The sequence below is a fragment of the Macadamia integrifolia genome, unplaced genomic scaffold (assembly GCF_013358625.1).
Source record: "Macadamia integrifolia cultivar HAES 741 unplaced genomic scaffold, SCU_Mint_v3 scaffold401, whole genome shotgun sequence".
Classification (NCBI taxonomy): Eukaryota; Viridiplantae; Streptophyta; class Magnoliopsida; order Proteales; family Proteaceae; genus Macadamia; species Macadamia integrifolia.
In genome coordinates, this window is record NW_024870043.1 from 203,295 (window position 1) to 222,773 (window position 19,479).

The window sequence follows — 19,479 nt, forward strand, 5'->3', positions numbered from 1 at the left end:
GCATCCGCGTCCCATACCACGGGCCACCAATGCACTCGTTTCCAAGCCGACTACGGCATCTAGTCTATCAATGCATTATGCACCATGATGTCAACATTTATCATATAAGCATCTCATCACGTGGCATTTAGAAAGTAAACATAGCACACATGCATAACAATGTGCCTATACACAATTCATTTTAACCCTATTGGCTTAACAACATTACTAGGTCATAGGTTATGTGCTACTCACAACCACAGTGCGAGTATGCCCGGGTATGAGCTGCGAACCCCATCCCGCGATACGCCCATAGGGTTGTCAGAGAAAGCTCACTATTGGTACTAGAATTTAAAATGCAAGCTGACTTCTGGCAAATTTAAATGACAGAAAGTAAATTGGTGGCTCTACTCGAAATAAAAACAGTACGATCGACCTTCTGAATATACCACCGGGGTTACCGACTATCTTAACGATCAGCCGTGCATACTACTAACCACTATAGGAATTTGACAACCGTAACCCGATGCTTCTCCCCAATGATCCCCAACATGTAAATCTCTATTGGGAAAGGTCGTAATATAAGGGTAAATCACATCTTAGCCATATGCCTATACATGAGCATAATACAATTACACAATGGCATCACGTCCCATACCACGAGCCACCATGCAATCGTTTTCAAGTCGACTATGACATCTAAAATCTAGCATGCATATCATGTCCAAATGAGATTCCTCCATCACATATATCAAGATATAATAAATATTCAATCATAACACCACGCATAGCATATTATGTAAATGCACATTCAAATACGTGATATGGCATATATGATATCTAGTCTACACACAAATAATATGATGACATGACTAAACTAACATATGTTTAAATGATGTATAACATTCTGAAATTAAATCAGAGTCCACTCCTCATTTACTTGTACATGTACACGGTGCTTGTACCCGATACGAAAAAGATCCGATGTGTGGGTACTCATATATTGAGTGTAACCTATCATAAACATAATGGTTTATCATTTCACTATTTTGGCGTCAAAATCATGTTTGAACACTAAAATCGGGTTTAGAATCATAAATGGGGGTTACCATCAAATTTAGACCAATTTTGAGAATTTTGGAAAGACAGGTGGGCTAGAGCCAAAGACCGGTGGGCTATGTAGCCCGTCAGTTTCAACCCGTCGATTACTCCAAAGCCTAAAGTTGAGTTCTGGAAACTCAGGTGAGCTAAAACCAGAAGACCAATGGGCTATGTAGCCCACCGATTTCAGCCCGCTGGTTACTCCAGAGCATAGAAATTGAGTTATAGAAACTCAGGTGGGTTAAAACCAGAAGATAGGTGGGGTAAAAATACCCCCCAGTCTTTAAATGAAAATTTTCTAACATCATTCTCAACTTTTCTCCTGCTTAGGGAATTTATTTGGGGACTATCCGATGACCCAAATCACTTATCTAAGGTCCAAGCATGTACTCACAACCTAGATCTAAGATCAAATCAAAAGAAAAAGGAAGGTTCTTACCTCTTTCTCAAGAACACTAATGAAATCCCAAATTTCACTTATTTTACTAAAAACCTCCAAATACTCTAGATCTTCATAAACTTTCCTTCCAAATCCTTTAAAATCATTATACACACCTTCCATTAGACCTTAGATTTAATTATCCAAGTAGGATTAGCAAGATCCAAGGGGGTTCTTTCCAAAAAATAATAAAGAGGGTTTAAGAAAGAGGTTTTCCTAAGAATCTTTAGAATGTGTACAATACCTACCTCAAATCGAAGATCTCGGCGAGCTGATCGTTAATCCAAACTCAAAATACCAAGACCTAGCTCCGGTGAAGCTCTACGGTCAATTTTCCCTTATTCTTCTTTCTTCTTCTTCATTTTTTTCCTTTCTTCTTCTTTCTCTCTCTTCTTTACTCTCCCACCGACCAACTAACATTAATGAGGGAAAAGACAATTAATGTCTCCCCCTTTTATACCTGGGTCCCCAAAATATTCTCTAAATCTCAGGTGGGTTATCTCAGGTGGGTACATCTCAGGTGGGCTAAATCTTAGGTGGGCATATCTCAGGTGGGCTAAATCTCAGGTGGGTATATCTTAGGTGGGCTAAATCTCAGGAGGGCTATCTCAGGTGGACTTCAATGGGAATAAACTCCCACATAATATTAGATTACGTTGGCACCCACAAATACTAGTATGTACCTTTACTTTTTGTACATGGCTTCGTGGTGCGTGCAAGTGCAAGGCTTAGGTGCACGTATTACACTTGGTACCCACTCGGTTGTGTCAGGCCAACCCGAGTTCAAGGTCACCATTGCTATCATTTTTCAAATGGTACCTATGTCGGTTCTCTCCGGTTCAGCCCCTATATGATCAAACCAAGTCAATGCGGTTAATTAGACCGGGTTTAGAAAGTAGGGTATCACAAAGACACTTGGAGGTACTTGCATATGCTATACATTATCAAAAAATTGTAATCATTACCCAATATAATTGTATATTTAGTAATAATACTTTTTAGATGTAATTTTGATTTTACTTTGGAATGGAAAATAAATGAATTTAAATAATCAAATATAAAATGATTTGTAGTTGTGACATATCCTTTTAGGATAATGATTATAGAAATTTTTGATAAATACTTTACACATGCATAACAATTGTGCTCCAGGACTGACCCGTCGACTCGCTCCAAATGGTAGTAGCCGGAAATCATGACCCTTCATGTCAACATCCTCCTCAAGGAATCGCTCCGACCAGAACTTCAATGGATCCTTCCATACGGTCGGGTCTCGAGCAACAGCCCACACATTAACATGGATGATAGTTCCTTTGGGGATATTGTAGCCACCTATCTTGACATGGGCATTGGCTTTTTGGGGGAAGCATTAATGGAGTTGGAGGATGCAACCTTAGAGCCTCCTTGACCACACATTGGAGGTAAAGGAGACTGGAGAAGTCGGATTCTGTCATCACCCGCTCCATTCTGATAACTCGATCAAGCTCCTCTTGGGCCTTCTCTTGCACCCTTGGGTTCTTGATTAGTTCTGCCAAGGCCCATTCAACTAAGATTGCAGTGGTGTCCGTGCCTGCAGTAATCATATCCTACAATACATACATAGGAAGAAGACAGAAAAGAAAATTTTAAGGATATGTATGTATTAGTGGACATTTTGAGTTTAGGTTGAGCATATATTCTGGGCTCCAGTGGTTTAAGATTAACAAAGATCTAATTATCAAAAAGGATAGTAATAATTGGTACGTCCATTCCCTGCCTAAACAAAGATGTAATTTCAATTTGTATTAAACCTATATGAATATATTGCAGTTGAGGGTGTTTCTTCTACAATCTTCTAATTTGATTAATGTTAAAAATAAAAAATTCTAATGCATTTTCATCAGTTCCCCAAGTAGTGGTGTATATTTGTAGGCCCTAGCCAAGGCCTAGCTCGGACATTAATCCTGTATATATATAGGAGGCAGTTAGATATGTCACTGGTTTTTTGGAGCTAACGGCTCAATCAATGGAAAGGGTGAGATAGTTGGGGTATATGGAACTTTTCCAAGGGGAAGAGGAGAGAGATAGATACAGATCTAGGTATAATAGTGGCATACCTAGATCTGTGTCTATCTGTCTTCTCTTCCCTTTGGATAAGTCCCATATAGCCCTCTCATCCCAACTCTCCCGTTAGTTGAACCGCTAGCTATAGAAAAGCCGACGACATACCCTCTTTCTCTCTCTATATATATACACTTTTACTTCTAGAGAAGCCCAACAATTACCCCAGAGATTTTACTCTTGGGCCTAGATCAGCAGAGCTCTCCTAGCCCATTGGGCTATTAAATTTGATCCATCTACTTTGAAATTAGAAGCAATGCCCTCATCAAGATTCAAATGGGAATGGAAAGGGCATCCGGATCCTTTCCAGCGGCTGGGCTGCCCGAAATGGCATTCAACTGCTGAAAAGACCTGACCATGTGTTGAGGTGCATGTGCATGTCTCCCAGCCGCCAGCTGCTAGAGACATTTTAATATTGCCCAATCCCATCTCAAGGCTTGACTGGCATCTTTGGCCTACATCAGCAGACCTCTCCTAAGCCATTGGACTTTAAAATTTGATCATCTGCTTTAGAATGAAAAGCAATGCCTCGTATAAAATGGAAAGGTAGGTAGGAGGCTAGTAGCTTGGATCAGGTCTTCAAGAACTATTCTTATATGATGTCTGATCTATACATGGAATTGAGTCAATGTGAAATCCTATAGTAAGAAAAGAGAGAATAAGTGGATTTCATGTGTAGATCAGGCATCTGGACTAGGTAGATAGTGGACACACCCATAGAAGACCGATGATGGTGTCCTCGCTGAGGTCGTATGTGTCCTGAAGAGTGAGAAGTGCATCAACAAAATGTTGCTTTGTGTCGCCACTTTTGTTGTGGGCAGCCGTGTGCTCTTCCATGATGGCTTGAGTAAGTCGATCTCTTTGAGCTCCACGCTTAGCAAATGCCTCTTCATCTTGAGGGCAAAGCCATCGGAGCCATGGGATGTGTTCTGCAATGGCAAGTGAGCCTCCTACCTTTACTCCACTAGACAATATTTCCTTCAACTCCAAACCTTGCTTATCGATAATGCCTTCCGAATTCACAAAACACTTTCCTAAAGCAAGCCTCATTATTTGTTAAATGCTACCATACCTTAGTACTTCTTAACAACCAAACTCTTCCCAAGGTTACCTGCATTGTTGAATAAAATTAATATCATACCACTTTTTAAGGGTATACATAAAATGCAAATTAAAACCCTAAAAAAATCAAGAAGTGATAAAACAATGGAGAAGAAAAGAAGAAGAAGAGATACCAGGAGTGGTACAGTCTTTGAAGATGGATTCAACAAGGGCTGTGACTTCATCTTCTTTAGTGGGTCTAAGACCTTCAAGCTTCTTAGGAGTGAATAGCTCAAGAGTGCAGACCTTCCTGACTTTAACATAGTGAGGCCCATAATCAGCCCATATCAAATCCTGTCCATCTCTACTAAACTTTGCAGAAGATCTAGTCTTGTGCCTATCTGCTAACTGTTGATCTTTCTCCTTGAGCACCTCCTTAGCCAATTCTGAATTTGAGACTACACATTTAAGTTTGAACCAATCCAAACCGATAAGATTGGTCCATAAACCTCTGCTCACTCCGTGAAACACCGGAATCTAACAGGCTTGATATGGTAAAGTTTGCCGACGATTGGCCATGGTAGTGGGCCTGGTGGAAGCTTTAATCTTAGCCATTGATAGATCTTGTAAGAGAGGAAAATAATGATGATGGCTATGGCGAAAAGAGAGATCAAGGCCATGGGTGGAGGAGGAGACTGAGGTTTTGATAGAAGTGGATATATATAAAAGAGAGGATTGTTGAAATGAGAGGCCAGGTAATGTCCACATACGTGGAGTGACTCTCTTAAACATTGCAGGAACTGGTTGGTCTGTTACAATAATTACGAGCATCAAATTTCTTGGGCCGTTGCAACAAAAATCTAGCACATTGCAATTATTAGATGAGTCCAAGATTTCGACATAATAGTTCCCAAGGATCTTGTTCACATATCAATTTTCAGAGAAGGTGGTGAATGAAGATAGGAGTACTATAGTCCCTGAATTCGAACAGCTAAGCATAAGAGAGACCACTAGCATCTTGTACATTTGTCAAATATATCCTCTTTATCTTCTTCCCTGTCTGATTCTCAACTTGCTTCTTAAAGATCTTAAATCTTTCTAAAGCCTCTGACTTATCTTTTCAGAACATCACCCACACCATTCTTGAATGATCATCAACAAACAACTTGATGTATCTCACTCTTGAGGTGCTAGGTGTCCTTATAGGACCACATAGGTCTATGTGAATCAACTGCAATGGTGAACTTGAATAGTACTCCTTAGACTTGTAGGAGATTTTGATTTGCTTTCCCTTCTGACAAGATGCACATATAGGATTGGAGAGCTTCTTCAACTCAGGAATATCTCTCATTGCCTTTTTCGAAGAAATCTTGACAAGGTTCTTGAAACCAATATGCACAAGTCTTCTGTGCCACAATCATGTCTCCTCATCTATGCTGATCATGTAAGAATCTTTCTCAAACTCTGTCAAAGTGTTCAAGTTCCTGAAGTTCTCTGTCCAATAGCTACAACCTTTCCACTGCTTGATCTTCTTATCTCACACCTTTTACTAGTGAAAGTTACTTCATGCCCTTTGTCACAAATTTTACTGATGCTGAGAAGATTGTGTTTGAGCCCTTCAACATACAAGACTTTAAGGGATTTCACCTTCCCATGGTTCAGACTTATGGACCCCTTCCCTGTAATTCTGGCACCATTGTTGTTGCCAAACTTCACAGATCCACCTTCAAAGTCATGTAATTGTTCAAACCTTTCCTTATCTCCTGTCATATGGCTTGAGCAACCACTATCAAGAATCCATGGAGTAGAGTCTCCTTGAGCCTTAAAAGCTCTCTAAATAACAAATGCTGCTGCATCTTCTTCATTTTCTACTCTCTCTCTCTCTGATCTCAGACTTTCTTGATATATTGAGATTTCTTTGTTTTCTTCTGTCTTGAGAACTATCTCTCCATCTCATCATCTTCTGTGTTTCTGAAAACTCTCTGCTTACCTCTATTCTCCTGTCTTTGTGGAAAAAACACAATTCTACAATTCCTTACAATATGTCCAAGGTTGTTGCATCTATAATATTCAACTGTTTTCTCCATAAGGAGTGCAAAAGGATTTCTGTCCACATAACTCTTTGGATCAATGTTGAACTTGCAATCTGAGATCTTATGTCCAAAAGTGTTGCATTTCTAACAATAATCTTGAAAGATGTGCCTTTGCATCACAGGTTCCATCTACCATCTATAAAGAGCTCTAAAGTTGTCAAATGCTCTAGGCCAAGGATTAAAGTATCGGTATCGGTCGTCGTATCGGTCGGCCAAAATTAAGATACGTATCGGAGGGTATCGTATCGTATCGGAGATACACTAAGATACGCTAAAGATACACACATAAATGGATAGGAAACATTTTTTTAAACACTTTTGCATAAAGAATTTGTTAAAAAAAGCTATTGATAACATGTATTATGCATAAACACTAAATTGAGGGTATCGTCCTAAGAATTCAAGGTCTGTAGTTGTCCCATAAATGTAAAATCCTTGTTCCCAACCTTGATTTCCACTTTAGTTAGAGAGAAATATGGCTGACAGCAACTTTGGAACAAAAAGCCTTCAAAAAATCGTTTTTTTTCTGAAAAATTACCCATATTAGCCATTATATGACCGTAGCGTCGATACGTATCGATACTTACCGATACGTACCGATATATATATATCGATACTCACCGATACGTGCTGATATATACCGATACGTACCGATCGATACATACCGATACGTACCAATACATACCGAAACGTACATTTTACCTCAATTTTATATTTTTCATAGAGTCGTATCGAGGCATGTCGTATCGTATCGATGTGTATTAGTGGTGTATTGATGCATATTGGTATGTATTGTAGGATATATATCGATACGAAATGATTTAAAAAATTCAATGTATCGTATCGGTGTGTATCGTATCGGCCGACTAAATTTAAGATACGTATCGGAGGGTATCGTATCGGTATCGGAGATACTTAAAACCATGCTCTAGGCCTTTATTAAGGACCTTGACTATATCCATAGCTCTCTACTTTCTTGCTTGGTCTTGCCAACTGTGGTTGTCTAGCATGGTTAGTCTTATGGAATATAGATGGATTTCCTCTTCTGATTGGACCAGTCTACACTTTATCTTTTTGTACTGCTCTCTTGACAATGCAAGTAATAGTAACATGTGCTTTTCCTTTTTGAGCATTCCTGTCATTGACTTTAATAGGATTATGTACTGTTCCCTTACCATTTGCCTTAGTATTTTTGGAAGATTCCCCAACAAATCGAAGCCTAAATTTGATGTGAGTCGGTCTTTGAGCATTGATGATGTCATTAAGCTTCTTACTGCTAGGATGCTCTTTTGGAGTTGAGTCATCTTCAACAACTTCATTTTCTAAGTCTTCTCTCTCAATCTCAGTTCTCCCATAGTCTTCAACCTTAGCCTTTAATAAGGCTAGCTCATCTGTATAACCTTCAAATTGTGCAAGAATCTCATATTAGTCCTCTAGTTGTGCTTTCAAAGTCACTTTCTCTAACTCAAGAGTGTTGCAGTCAATGGTCTTTTATGAGAGTTGATACTCAAGATCATATAAGGTCTTCCTTGACTTATTGGCTTGATCTCTCAACTTGAGAACTATTTATTCTTGCCCCTTAAGGTCTTAAGTGACATTTTTCACTTTCTTCCTTTCTCTTTTAAGCTCTCTAAGGGCAACTGTGAATTCAGCCTCTAGATGTGATTTTTCATCTTCCTCTTCTTCTTCTGTAAAATCTTCCTTGCTAGAAGAATCTTCTTTGTTTTCTTCCATATCTATTGAGACCATGAACATAGCCTCATCATCTTCATCATTAGATGATTCTTCAGACTCTTCATTAGATGTGTTACTGCATTTCTTAGAAACCAAACTTTTCTTCTTGCCTTTGCCTTTCTTGTATCTGTTTGAGAAGAATTTCTTTTTTCCATTGAAATAATTTTTCTTTACACTTTCATTTTCATCACTTTCTATTTTTTCTTGGTTAGGACACTTGGCTGCAAAATGTCCAACCCTTCCACAGTTCAAGCATTTAAAAGGCAACTTGTCCTTATATTTTTCTGTTCCCCTTTTTAGCTTTCTAGTGAAATGAGTTGTAACCTCATCTTCACTCTCATCAGTATCCTCCACATACTGCTTTTTCTTCTCCTTGATTTTTAAATTTTTCATTGCTTTAAAAGCAGCTTGTTTGTTAGCGGATTTGCCCTTTTTTCATCTCATTTCAAAAGCTGTGAAAGTGCCATGCACTTGATCAAGAGTGATAGTATCTAGGTCCTTTACCTCTTCAATAGCTCACACCTTGGAATCATACTTGGGCAACAAAGATCTCAAGATTTTCTGACAAACAACTGAATCCTCTAGATTGGCTCCCAGATCCCTAATAGAGTTGACCACTTCATTTATTCTGGTCATATAGGTGTCAATATTCTCTCCCTCTTGTATTAGTAGACTTTCAAACTGACCTCTGAAGGTCTGAAGTTTTGCTTTCCTTATCTTTTCATCTCCTTCATAAATGCTCTTTAGTCTTCACCAGATATCCTTGGCTGAGTCACAATCTATTACCTTAGCCATCACGCTCTTATCCAATGCTGAGAATATTGCATTCACAGCCTTTTGATTATAACAATAAGCCTTCTTAGCTTCAGTGTCAACCAGACCTCCTTTAGGTTTCTTGTACCCAATCAAAACTGATACCCAAATATCATAACCTAGTGAACCTAGGTACGACTACATTCTCCTCTTCCACAAGACAAAATCAGATCCATTAAACTTTGGTGCATATCCTAAATAGCTTTCACCTGTCATACTGTCACTGCCACTGCCTTTGGATCACTTAGTTGTTAATCAAACTGTCACTGAGTATCGGCTCTGATACTAATTGTTGTAACCCGACAGTCACTGAGAGGGAGGGTGAATCAGTGAGTCAAATTCCGATCCCCAAAAACTTGTTTGATGTCTGACAAAAAAAACTTGATATACCTATCTCTGTTTATACACAGTCGTATGCACATTCAACTTCTCATAGGCACTTCCAAGTGTGCACACCCATTCCACATTCCAAACACTTTAATATAAAATACAAACAATAAGCTCCCCCAACATAGGATTTTTACGAGGTTTGACAATTTGTCTACATCCCCGGAGTAGTGCCTGTAAAGGCTTCGTACCTACTCAATACACTACTTTTGACTCCACCCACAGTCGGGAGCACCTACACCCAATTTTCTCAAGTTGAAGCTGAGATGGCACTCGCAGTGCCGGTACAATGTGTAGCACCCACTACACGGGAGCACCCACTCTCGGTGCTTAGCACCCACTAAGCACTCAATAAAGAATACAGTAAATTTGGGCTTATATTAATGCCCTACAGTCAATCTCTACCTAGCATATACCTCCACAACTAGCTAGCATGCTTACAGTTCATCCACAACTAACCTAGCATGTATACATTCATCCATAACTAACCCTAACATACATACATGCATATAATGTAAATCAAAAGTTAGAGAATCTCACAACCAATTGTCTGGGATGACTGGAAACATGTACTGACAAGTTTGATGCTCACACCTTCTCTCTCCTTGGCTTCTTGCTCTTCAAAGCAAACACATCCTTGCTTTCTTCTCTTTCTCCTTGGCTTTGAGTTAATGTATCATTAACACACCTCAACCATCACTTTTACCTCTTTTAATGGCCTAAGAACATTTATCATCAAGTATTCATGTTCATTCAAGGACCAACAAAGAGAGGGAAGTTTCTCTTACCAAAACCATAGTCTTTCTTCACTTAAAACTCATTTTTCTTACTTTCACGGTGTAGAACTTAAAAAAAAACGAAGAAGTAGCAACTTGCTTCACCCAAATCCGAGGTAAAATGAAGGAGATATGACCATTTGAAGTTGGAACAATGAGATAGCCGGAAATGGAATCTTCATATGGGTGGCGTAGGCTACATCGACGGCGCACGCAACAGGGCTCTAATCTGACCGTAGATCTTATCAAAGAGTATCTAATAATATGCACCGTCGGATTCCCATAACAGATAGTGAACATGAAACATAGATATAGGATCATATGACGTCATGATGACGTAGGCCATCAACGATGCGTCAGCGGTCAGAAACATTGTCGACATCCTATTGGTTAGATCAGTGCAATTAACAGAGGATTGTTGGCTATGTCTCATAAAGTATAGGCGGCTCCCAGCCCTTGGATTGAGATCTTTAGATCTGGTTTAAATCAGATCTCATGAGATCATGAGAAATAACATCTATCTATGCCACTTTTTGCATGTGCGTAACACCCTAGTAACCTCGATCCTGTGTAGCGCGAGCATATGGTTCTTGATAAATCTGACCAATGAAAAATCTCACGCAAGCATATCAAGCATCCGATCCAGCACCAATTCATGAGCACTCTTAGATGAGAATCAAGCCTACGTGATCGAATGTGGACCATCCATTTCACTTCCCTTTACTCATCTTTATTACATTCAAGCCCCTTTGCCTTCATATATTTCAGTGCTAAACACCCCTTATCAACTAAAACCTTCAAAATCTAAAAATTACACAAAAGCCCTTCAAATTTCAAAAATAAATTTTAAAAAATCCACCCAACACCGAGAGCAACTAATGAATTTTTTGTTTGGATTTTCACACCGGCTTCACGGAAACAATTATAACTTTTTCATACGATATCCGATCGAGATGAAACGAAGTGTGTTGAAACTGTGACTGGATGATCTACGACTTTCAGAAGATCTGATCATCTGACTCAATAATATAAAATGACCAAAATTCCCCTAGACCTTTTCAATGACGCATCTTTCTCATAAGGAATCAGAATGCGATGAAATCAAAATCGTTGGAAAGATTGGATTTTTGCCATATTGTTACATGGAGAACACTTCCTTTAAAATGCCCTCGAGCGTAAATATGCCAATTTTGTCAGTTTTGACCCAGAAACCTACACAACATACTAAGGATGTATCAAACTATTTCATGCATATCAAGCAGATCTGTTATCTCATCGATGACATTGGACACTATCATATCATCATTTTCATCCATGTCACCCAACCTAGCCACGTCATCACCGCCACCTGGTCGGGTTGCCAATAAGGACAACCATGAAACAACAATCTTTTCATCTCCTTCATAAATGCTCTTCAGTATTCCCCAGATATCCTTAGCCGAGTCACACTCCATTACCTTAGCCATCACACTCTTATCCAACGCTGAGAATATTGTATTCACAGCCTTTTGATTGCAACAATAAGCCTTTTTAGCTTCATTGTCAACCGGACCTCCTTCAGGTTCCTTGTACCCAATTAAAATTGATACTCAAACATCATAACCTAGTGAACCTAGGTAAGATAACATTCTCCTCTTCCACAAGACAAAATCAGATCCATCAAATTTTGGTGCATGTCTTGAATAGCCTTCACCTGCCATATATTCACTGTCGCTACCTCTTGATCACTCAGCTGTTGATCAAACTGTCACTGAGTATCGGCTCTGATACCAATTGTTGTAACCCAACAGTCACTGAGAGATGGGGTGAATCAGTGAGTCCAATTCCGATCCCCAAAAACCTATTCGATGCCTGACCAAGAAAAACTTGATATATCTATCCCTGTTTGTACACAGTCATATGCATACTCAGTCTCTCATAGGCACTTCCAAGTATACACATCCATTCCACATTTCAAGCACTTCAATAAAAATGCAAACAACAAGCACCCACAGCACAGGATTTTTACGAGGTTCGATAATTTACCTACATCGCCAGAGTAGTTCCTGGAAAGGCTTCGTACCTACTTATTACACTACTTTTGACTGCACCCATAGTCCGGAGCACCCACACCCAATTTTCTCAAGTCGAAGCTGAGATGGCATCCACAGTGCCGGTACAATTTGTAGCACCCACTCCTGGTGCTTAGCACCCACTAAGCACTCAATAAATAATACAGTAAATTTGGGCTTATATCAATGCCCTACAGTTAAGCCTTACCTAGCAAATACATCCACAACTAGCTAGCATACTTACTGTGTTGTAACCCGGCAATCAGTGAGAGGGGGGGTGAATCAGTGAGTCCAACTCCAATCCCCAAAAATCTATCTGATGTCGGGCCAAGAAAAACCTGATATACCTGTCCCTGTTTGCACACAGTTGTATGTACACTCAGCCTCTCATAGGCACTTCTAAATGTGCACACCCATTCCATATTCCACGTACTTTAATATAAAATGCAAACAACAAACACCCATAACACAGGGTTTTTACGAGGTTCGGCAATTTGTCTACATCCCCGGAGTAGTGCCTGTAAAGGCTTCGTACCTACTCAATACACTACTTTTGACTGCACTCACACCTAATTTTCACAAGTCTAAGCTGAGATGGCACTTGCAGTGCCGGTACAATGTGTAGCACCCACTATACGAGAGCACCCATTCCTGGTGCTTAGCACCCACTAAGCACTCAATAAAGAATACAGTAAATTTGGGCTCATATCAATGTCCTACAGTCAAGCTCTGCTTAGCATATACATCCACAACTAGCTAGCATGCTTATAGTTCATCCACAACTAATCTAGCATGTATACATTCATCAACAACTAACCCTAACATACATACACGCATATAATGTAAATCAAAGGTTAGAAAATCTCACAACCGATTTTCTGGGATGACTGAAAACTTGTACTGACAAGTTTTGTGCTCACACCTTCTCTCCTTGGCTTCTTACTCTTCAAAGCAAACACATCATTGCTTTCTTCTCTTCCTCCTTGGCTTTGAGTTAATGTATCATTAACACCTCAACCACCGCCAAAGAACATTTATCATCAAGTATTCATGTTCATTCAAGGACCAACAAAGAACGGGAAGCTTCTCTTGCCAAAACCATAGCCTTTCTTTATTCAAAACTCATTTTTCTTACTTCCATGGTGTAGGGCTTGAAAAAAATGAAGTAGCAACTTGGTTCACCTAAATCAGAGTTAAAATGAGGGAGATATGATCATTTGAAGTTGGAGCAATGAGATAGCCTGAAATAGAATCTTTGTAGGAGTGGCGTAGGCTACACCGGCGGCGCACGTAAAAAAAGCACAAATCTGGCCGTAGATCTCATTAAGGAGAATCTCTTAATCTAGACCGTCCGATTAAAATAACGGATAGTAAATCTCAAACACAAGATTTGAATAAGATAGTCAACTGATGACGTCATGCTGACGTCAGATGTTAGCTGGCACTTTTTGTTGTCGATCTTTGATTGGTTGCTTTTTCTGATTTTAAGGGAGCTTGTCTCCTACACACAAACGTGAAAGGATTATCGACCATTGGATCCGAATCCTTCATGATGGCTTTAATCAGATCTCATGAGATCCTTAAGATAGGAATCTTTTTTATACCTTCTATGCACGCGCGAAACACCACAACATACCTTGATAAGGTGTATCGCCAGTGCATCAAGGATTATGCACTTAACCAATCAAATTCTGTGCGCAAGCATCTATCTTGTCCATGTCAGCGTAAAATCTCAGCAGCCTTTGGATGGGCATCAAGCCTACGTGGTCGAATCTAGACCATCCATTTCACTTCCCTTTACTCTTCTTTATTACAATCAAGCCCCTGCCTTCATATATTTCAGTGCTAAACACCCCTTATCAAATAAGACCTTCAAAACCTCAAAATTACGTTAAAGCCCTTCAAATTTCAAAAATAAATTTTGAAAAATCCACCCAACACCGAGAGCATACTGATGAATTTTCGGTTTGGATTTTCAAACCGGCTTTATGAAAACATTTATAACTTTTTTATACGATATCTGATCGAGATGAAATGAAGTGCCTTGGAACCATAGCTAGACACTCTACGACTTTCCAGAAGACTCAATCATCTAACTCAATAATGTAAAAAGACTAAAATGCCCCTATACTTTTCCAATAATGCATCTTTCTCATACGGAATCGGAATGTGATGAAATCAAAACTATTGGAAAGATTAGATTTTTGTTGTATTGTTATATGGAGAACACTTCCTTTAAAAAATTCATCTTCAATACCGAAACTACCCTCAACTGCCACAAATGCCGTAACTTCTTCATACGGTATCGGAATGCAACAAAATCAGATGCACTAGACTAGATAAATTATAATCTATATTTTTTATGAAAAAATGATCTTCCAAAATTGTCATTTTCATTGTAAAAAATTCCCCCGAGCGTAAATAGGCCAATTTTACCAGTTTTGACCGAGAAACTTGCACCACATACTAAGGATGTATCAAACCATTCCATGCATACCAAGTGGCTCTGTTATCTCATTGGTGACATTGGACACTACCATGTCATCATTTCCATCCATGTCACCCAAACTGACCATGTCATCACTGCCACGTGGCCGGGTTGCCAACAAAGACAACCATGAAACAACATACAGTTCATCCATAACTAACCTAGCATGTAAACATTCATCCACAACTAATCCTAATATACATACTTGCATATAATGTAAATCAAAGGTTAGAGAATCTCACAACCGATTGCCTGGGATGACTAGAAACTTATACTGACAAGTTTGGTGCTCACACCTTCTCTACTTGGCTTCTTACTCTTTAAAGCAAACACATCCTTACTTTCTTCTCTTGCTCCTTGGCTTTGAGTTCATGTATTATTAACACACCTCAACTACCTCTTTTACCTCCTTTAATGGCCTAAGAACATTTATCATCAAGTATTTATGTTCATTCAAGGACCAACAAAGAGGGGGAAGCTTCTCTTGCCAAAACCGTAGCCTTCCTTCACTCAAGACTCATTTTTCTTGCTTCCATAGTGTATGGCTTGAAAAACAAAGAAGTTGCAACTTGGTTCACCCAAATCCGAATTAAAATGAGGGAGATATGACCATTTGAAGTTGGAGCAATGAGATAGCCTGAAATAGAATCTTTGTAGGAGTGCCGTAGGCTACTCTGGCGGCGCACACAACAGGGGCGCAAATCTGGCCGTAGATCTCATCAAAGAGAATCTCTTAATCTAGACCGTCCAATTAAAATAAAGGATAGTAAATCTCATCCACAAGATTTGAATAAGGGAGTCAACTGATGATGTCATGCTAACGTCAGCAATCAGCAATCACTTTTTATTGTCGATTTTTTATTAGTTACTTTTTTGGATTTTAAGGGAGCTTGTCTTCCACTCACAAAAGTGAAAAGCTTATCGACCATTGGATCGGAATCCTTCAAGACGGGTTTTAATCAAATCTCATGAGATCCTTAAGATTGAAATTTTTTTTATACCTTCTATGCACGCGCGAAACACCACAACATACGTTGATAAGGTTAGCGCCAGTGCACCTAACCAATCAAATCCCAAGCACAAACATTTATCTCGTCCATGTCAGCGCAAAATCTCAGTAGCCTTTGGATGGGCATCAAGCCTACGTGGTCTAATATGGATCATCCATTTCACTTCCCTTTACTCCTCTTTATTACAATCAAGCATCTGCCTTCATATATTTCAGTGTTTAAAGATCCTCTACAACTCAGACCTTCAAAATCTTGAAATTACACAAAAGCCCTTCAAATTTCAAAAATAAATTCCAAAAAATCCACCCAACATCGAGAGCAACTGATGAATTTTAGGTTTGGATTTTTGAATCGGCTTCACGGAAACACTTATAACTTTTTCATACGATATCCAATCGAGATGAAACGAAGTGCATTGGAACCGTGACTGGATGCTTTATGACTTTTCAGAAGACCCGATCATTTGAATCATCCATGTAGAAAGATCAAAATGCCCCTAGGAATTTCTAATGATGCATCTTTCTCATACGGAATCGGAACGCGATGAAATCAGAAACTTTGGAAATATTGGATTTTTTTTCGTATCGTTACATGGAGAACACTTCCTTTAAAAATTTCATCGTCAATGCTGAAACTGCCATCGATTGTCACAAATGTCGTAACTTCTTCATACGGTATCGGAATGCGACAAAATCAGATGCACTGGACTAGATAAATTATAATATATCTTTTTCATGAAGAAATGATCTTCCAAATATGTCATTTTCACTGCCAATAATGCCCCCGAATATAAATAGGCCAATTTTGTCAGTTTTGACCCATAAACTCGCACCACATATTAAGCATGTATCAAACCATTCCATGCGGCTCTGTTATCTCATCGGAGACACTAGACACTGCCATGTCATCATTTTCATCCATGTCATCCAAACTGGCCATGTCATCACTGCCACGTGGTCGGGTTGCCAACAAGGACAACCATAAAACAACAATCTATCTAAGTTTTTTATATTGTTTTGATATAAAGCATCAGGATCCTCTCCAATGCCCAACTTGCATTAGGTGGGTTGGGCGTTGGGTGCGTTGGAGAGGATCCTAACACTTGAGGGTGCGTGCTCGTGTCCTCCTAGCGGTCTGATGAAAGTTAGGGTTTGGGCGTGTTCGAGAGGCTTTGAGAAGATTCTAGAAAGCAAGTCTTGCCAGCTGGCTTCATCCTATCTCTATATGTAGGGCATTTTTTTTTCTCATTTCATTCGAAAAAAAAATTTCTCTCCTGGATTTGAAGCTCTTGAAGATATTCAAATACTCAAATTCTCCAAGGTATGGAGTTCTCTTTCCCTCTTCTAGGCCATCCTATTCCCGATCTCTTATTTGCTAATTTTTTCTATGGTTGTATTAGAGTTTCCTACTTGTTTTGGCTGCCAATCTTGTTACTTTTTTTGTGGATTGGGATTTTATGATTGTGGTTCTTTGCATATGCTTCTTCTATTGTAGTTGTGATTCTTCTGAGCTTGTCTTTCGTTGTGCCTGTTTTGATTCTTGTATATATGGTTTAGGGTTTAGGGTTTAGGGTTTAGGGTTTTTGTCCCCTCTCCAACAGGTTGAAATACGTTATTGTATCCTCGACTTTCGGATATTTGTCTATTCCTTGGTTTGGTTCTTGACCTTGCAGATGCAGATCTTCGTTAAGACCCTCGAAGGAAAGACCATGACCCAGGAGGCGGAAAGCTCAAACACCATCTCTCTTGTTAAGTCTAAGATCCAAGACCAGCTACGTCTGACCTTCGCTGAAAAGCAACGCGAGAGCTCAAACACTATTGGCAACGTCATGGCCAAGAAGGTGGGTATTGCCCCAGACCAGCAAAGGCTTATTTTTGCTGGAAAGCAGCTCGAAGACGACCGAACCCTAGCTGACTACAACATCCAGAAGGGATCCACCCTTAACCTTGTGCTCCGATTGAGGGGAGGGATGCAGATCCTAGTTAAAACTTTGACTGGCAAAACCATCACCCTTGAGGTGGAGAGCTTAGGCACAATTGGCAACCTCAAGGACATGATCCAGGACAAGGAGGGTATTCCCCAAGACAAGCAGAGTCTGATTTATTGTGGTAAAGAGCTTGAAGATGGGAGAACCCTTGCTGATTATAAAATCCAGAATGATTCGACCCTACGCCTTGTGCTGCGTCTGAAGGCGTTTGACAACGTGAAGCCTAAGACTCAAGACAAAGAGGGCATGGCCATTCCCCTGCCCTGCAGAGACTGATTGAGGCTTTCTCTCTCTCTCTCTCTCTCTCTAAGCCCCCTTACATGTTTTGCTGTTTCTGAGTTGTGTCTTAGCAAGTCTTGTAAGGGATGATGAGTCTCTCATGTAGGGTTCCCTCCTCCTTTCTCTCCTCTCATGTGTGGGGTTGTCCTGATGCAATGCGTCTCCATTGTTGTCCTTATTTTTGCTCTATTGAGATTGTCCGGATGCTATTTTATTTTTGAGTATTTGTTATTTTTTTATTTTTCTATTGAGTTTGTTGGCAAGTGAAAAGGAAGTTTCTTGGTCTTCTCTCTCTTTTTCTTCGATTTTTCTCTCACTAGATGTAAGAAATTTGCCATATGTGTGCCACGTGTTAAAACCATGAGAATTGTGGAATGGTGAAAGTCTTCCATCCACGTGGAGGAATTGGATTGTTCAATCAAAGATGGTCGGCGATTAAAAATATATATGTGATCGGTTGAGCCTCACCTCGTAAAAGCCTACTTATTGGGAGCGTCCCTTAGGGCAACAAATTATTTCTCTAATACAGACGTGTTTAAAACGGTAATGGTAATAAAAAGCTTTTGTTTCGTATAATTTTTTTTTTAAATGCTTTTGTTTCATAGTGTGTTTTACCCATTACTTATATTTGATGGTTACACAAAAAGGCAACGGAGTTGGTAGTCTAATTAAAAGAAGCTCTTGTTCCATTATTGTTTAGGAATCAGGATGATTAGTTGTGAGTTGAAGTAGGCATGGTTCATTATTAGTCGTTAGTTTGGTGTGAGAACCCTATTATTGTTCTTAAAATTATAATTAGATATTAACGGGGCATGGCCCAAATTAGACCTGATTCACTTAAATAGCCATATTTTGTTTGGTTCTGTTTCTATCTATGTAAATTGAAAATATTACTCTTTATTTCAACATCAAATATAGAATTTTTTTTTATGTAAAATATCATTTATACAAAAATATTTATAATGAAAAATAAACAAGGATTCATTTTTTCAAAGGAAAAATAAAATGATGATCACATCTCTAGTGACATGTGCCTTCTAATACATTCTCTCTCCTTATCTGATATTTTTTCTACTCTTGATGTATAACTTTCCTATGTATGAGAATAATGTGATGCCTCATTCCATGCACCCATTTGCTTCATGTGAAAGATTTCATTCCATGTGAGCATTGTGGCGATTCCTTACCTTTTTTTTTTTTT

The 19,479-nt window shown here is 39.2% G+C and overlaps 1 protein-coding gene and 1 pseudogene across 1 annotated transcript; one reads left to right on the forward strand and one right to left on the reverse strand.

Annotated features, from left to right (window-relative positions):
• Positions 1-2,570: 2,570 nt before the first annotated feature.
• Positions 2,571-12,936, reverse strand: LOC122068464 (annotated as a pseudogene).
• A 4,345-nt stretch (positions 12,937-17,281) lies between these two features.
• LOC122068483 (polyubiquitin-like) lies at positions 17,282-18,524 on the forward strand. The gene is made up of 2 exons (XM_042632362.1): positions 17,282-17,332; positions 17,685-18,524. The coding sequence occupies exon 2, from the start codon at positions 17,685-17,687 to the stop codon at positions 18,273-18,275; it is 591 nt and encodes a 196-aa protein (XP_042488296.1). The 5' UTR covers positions 17,282-17,332; the 3' UTR covers positions 18,276-18,524.
• The last annotated feature ends 955 nt before the right edge of the window (positions 18,525-19,479 follow it).

Coding starts and splice junctions, on each gene's coding strand:
- LOC122068483 (XM_042632362.1), top strand. CDS start 17,685: ATGCAGATCTTCGTTAAGACCCTCGAAGGAAAGACCATGACCCAGGAG.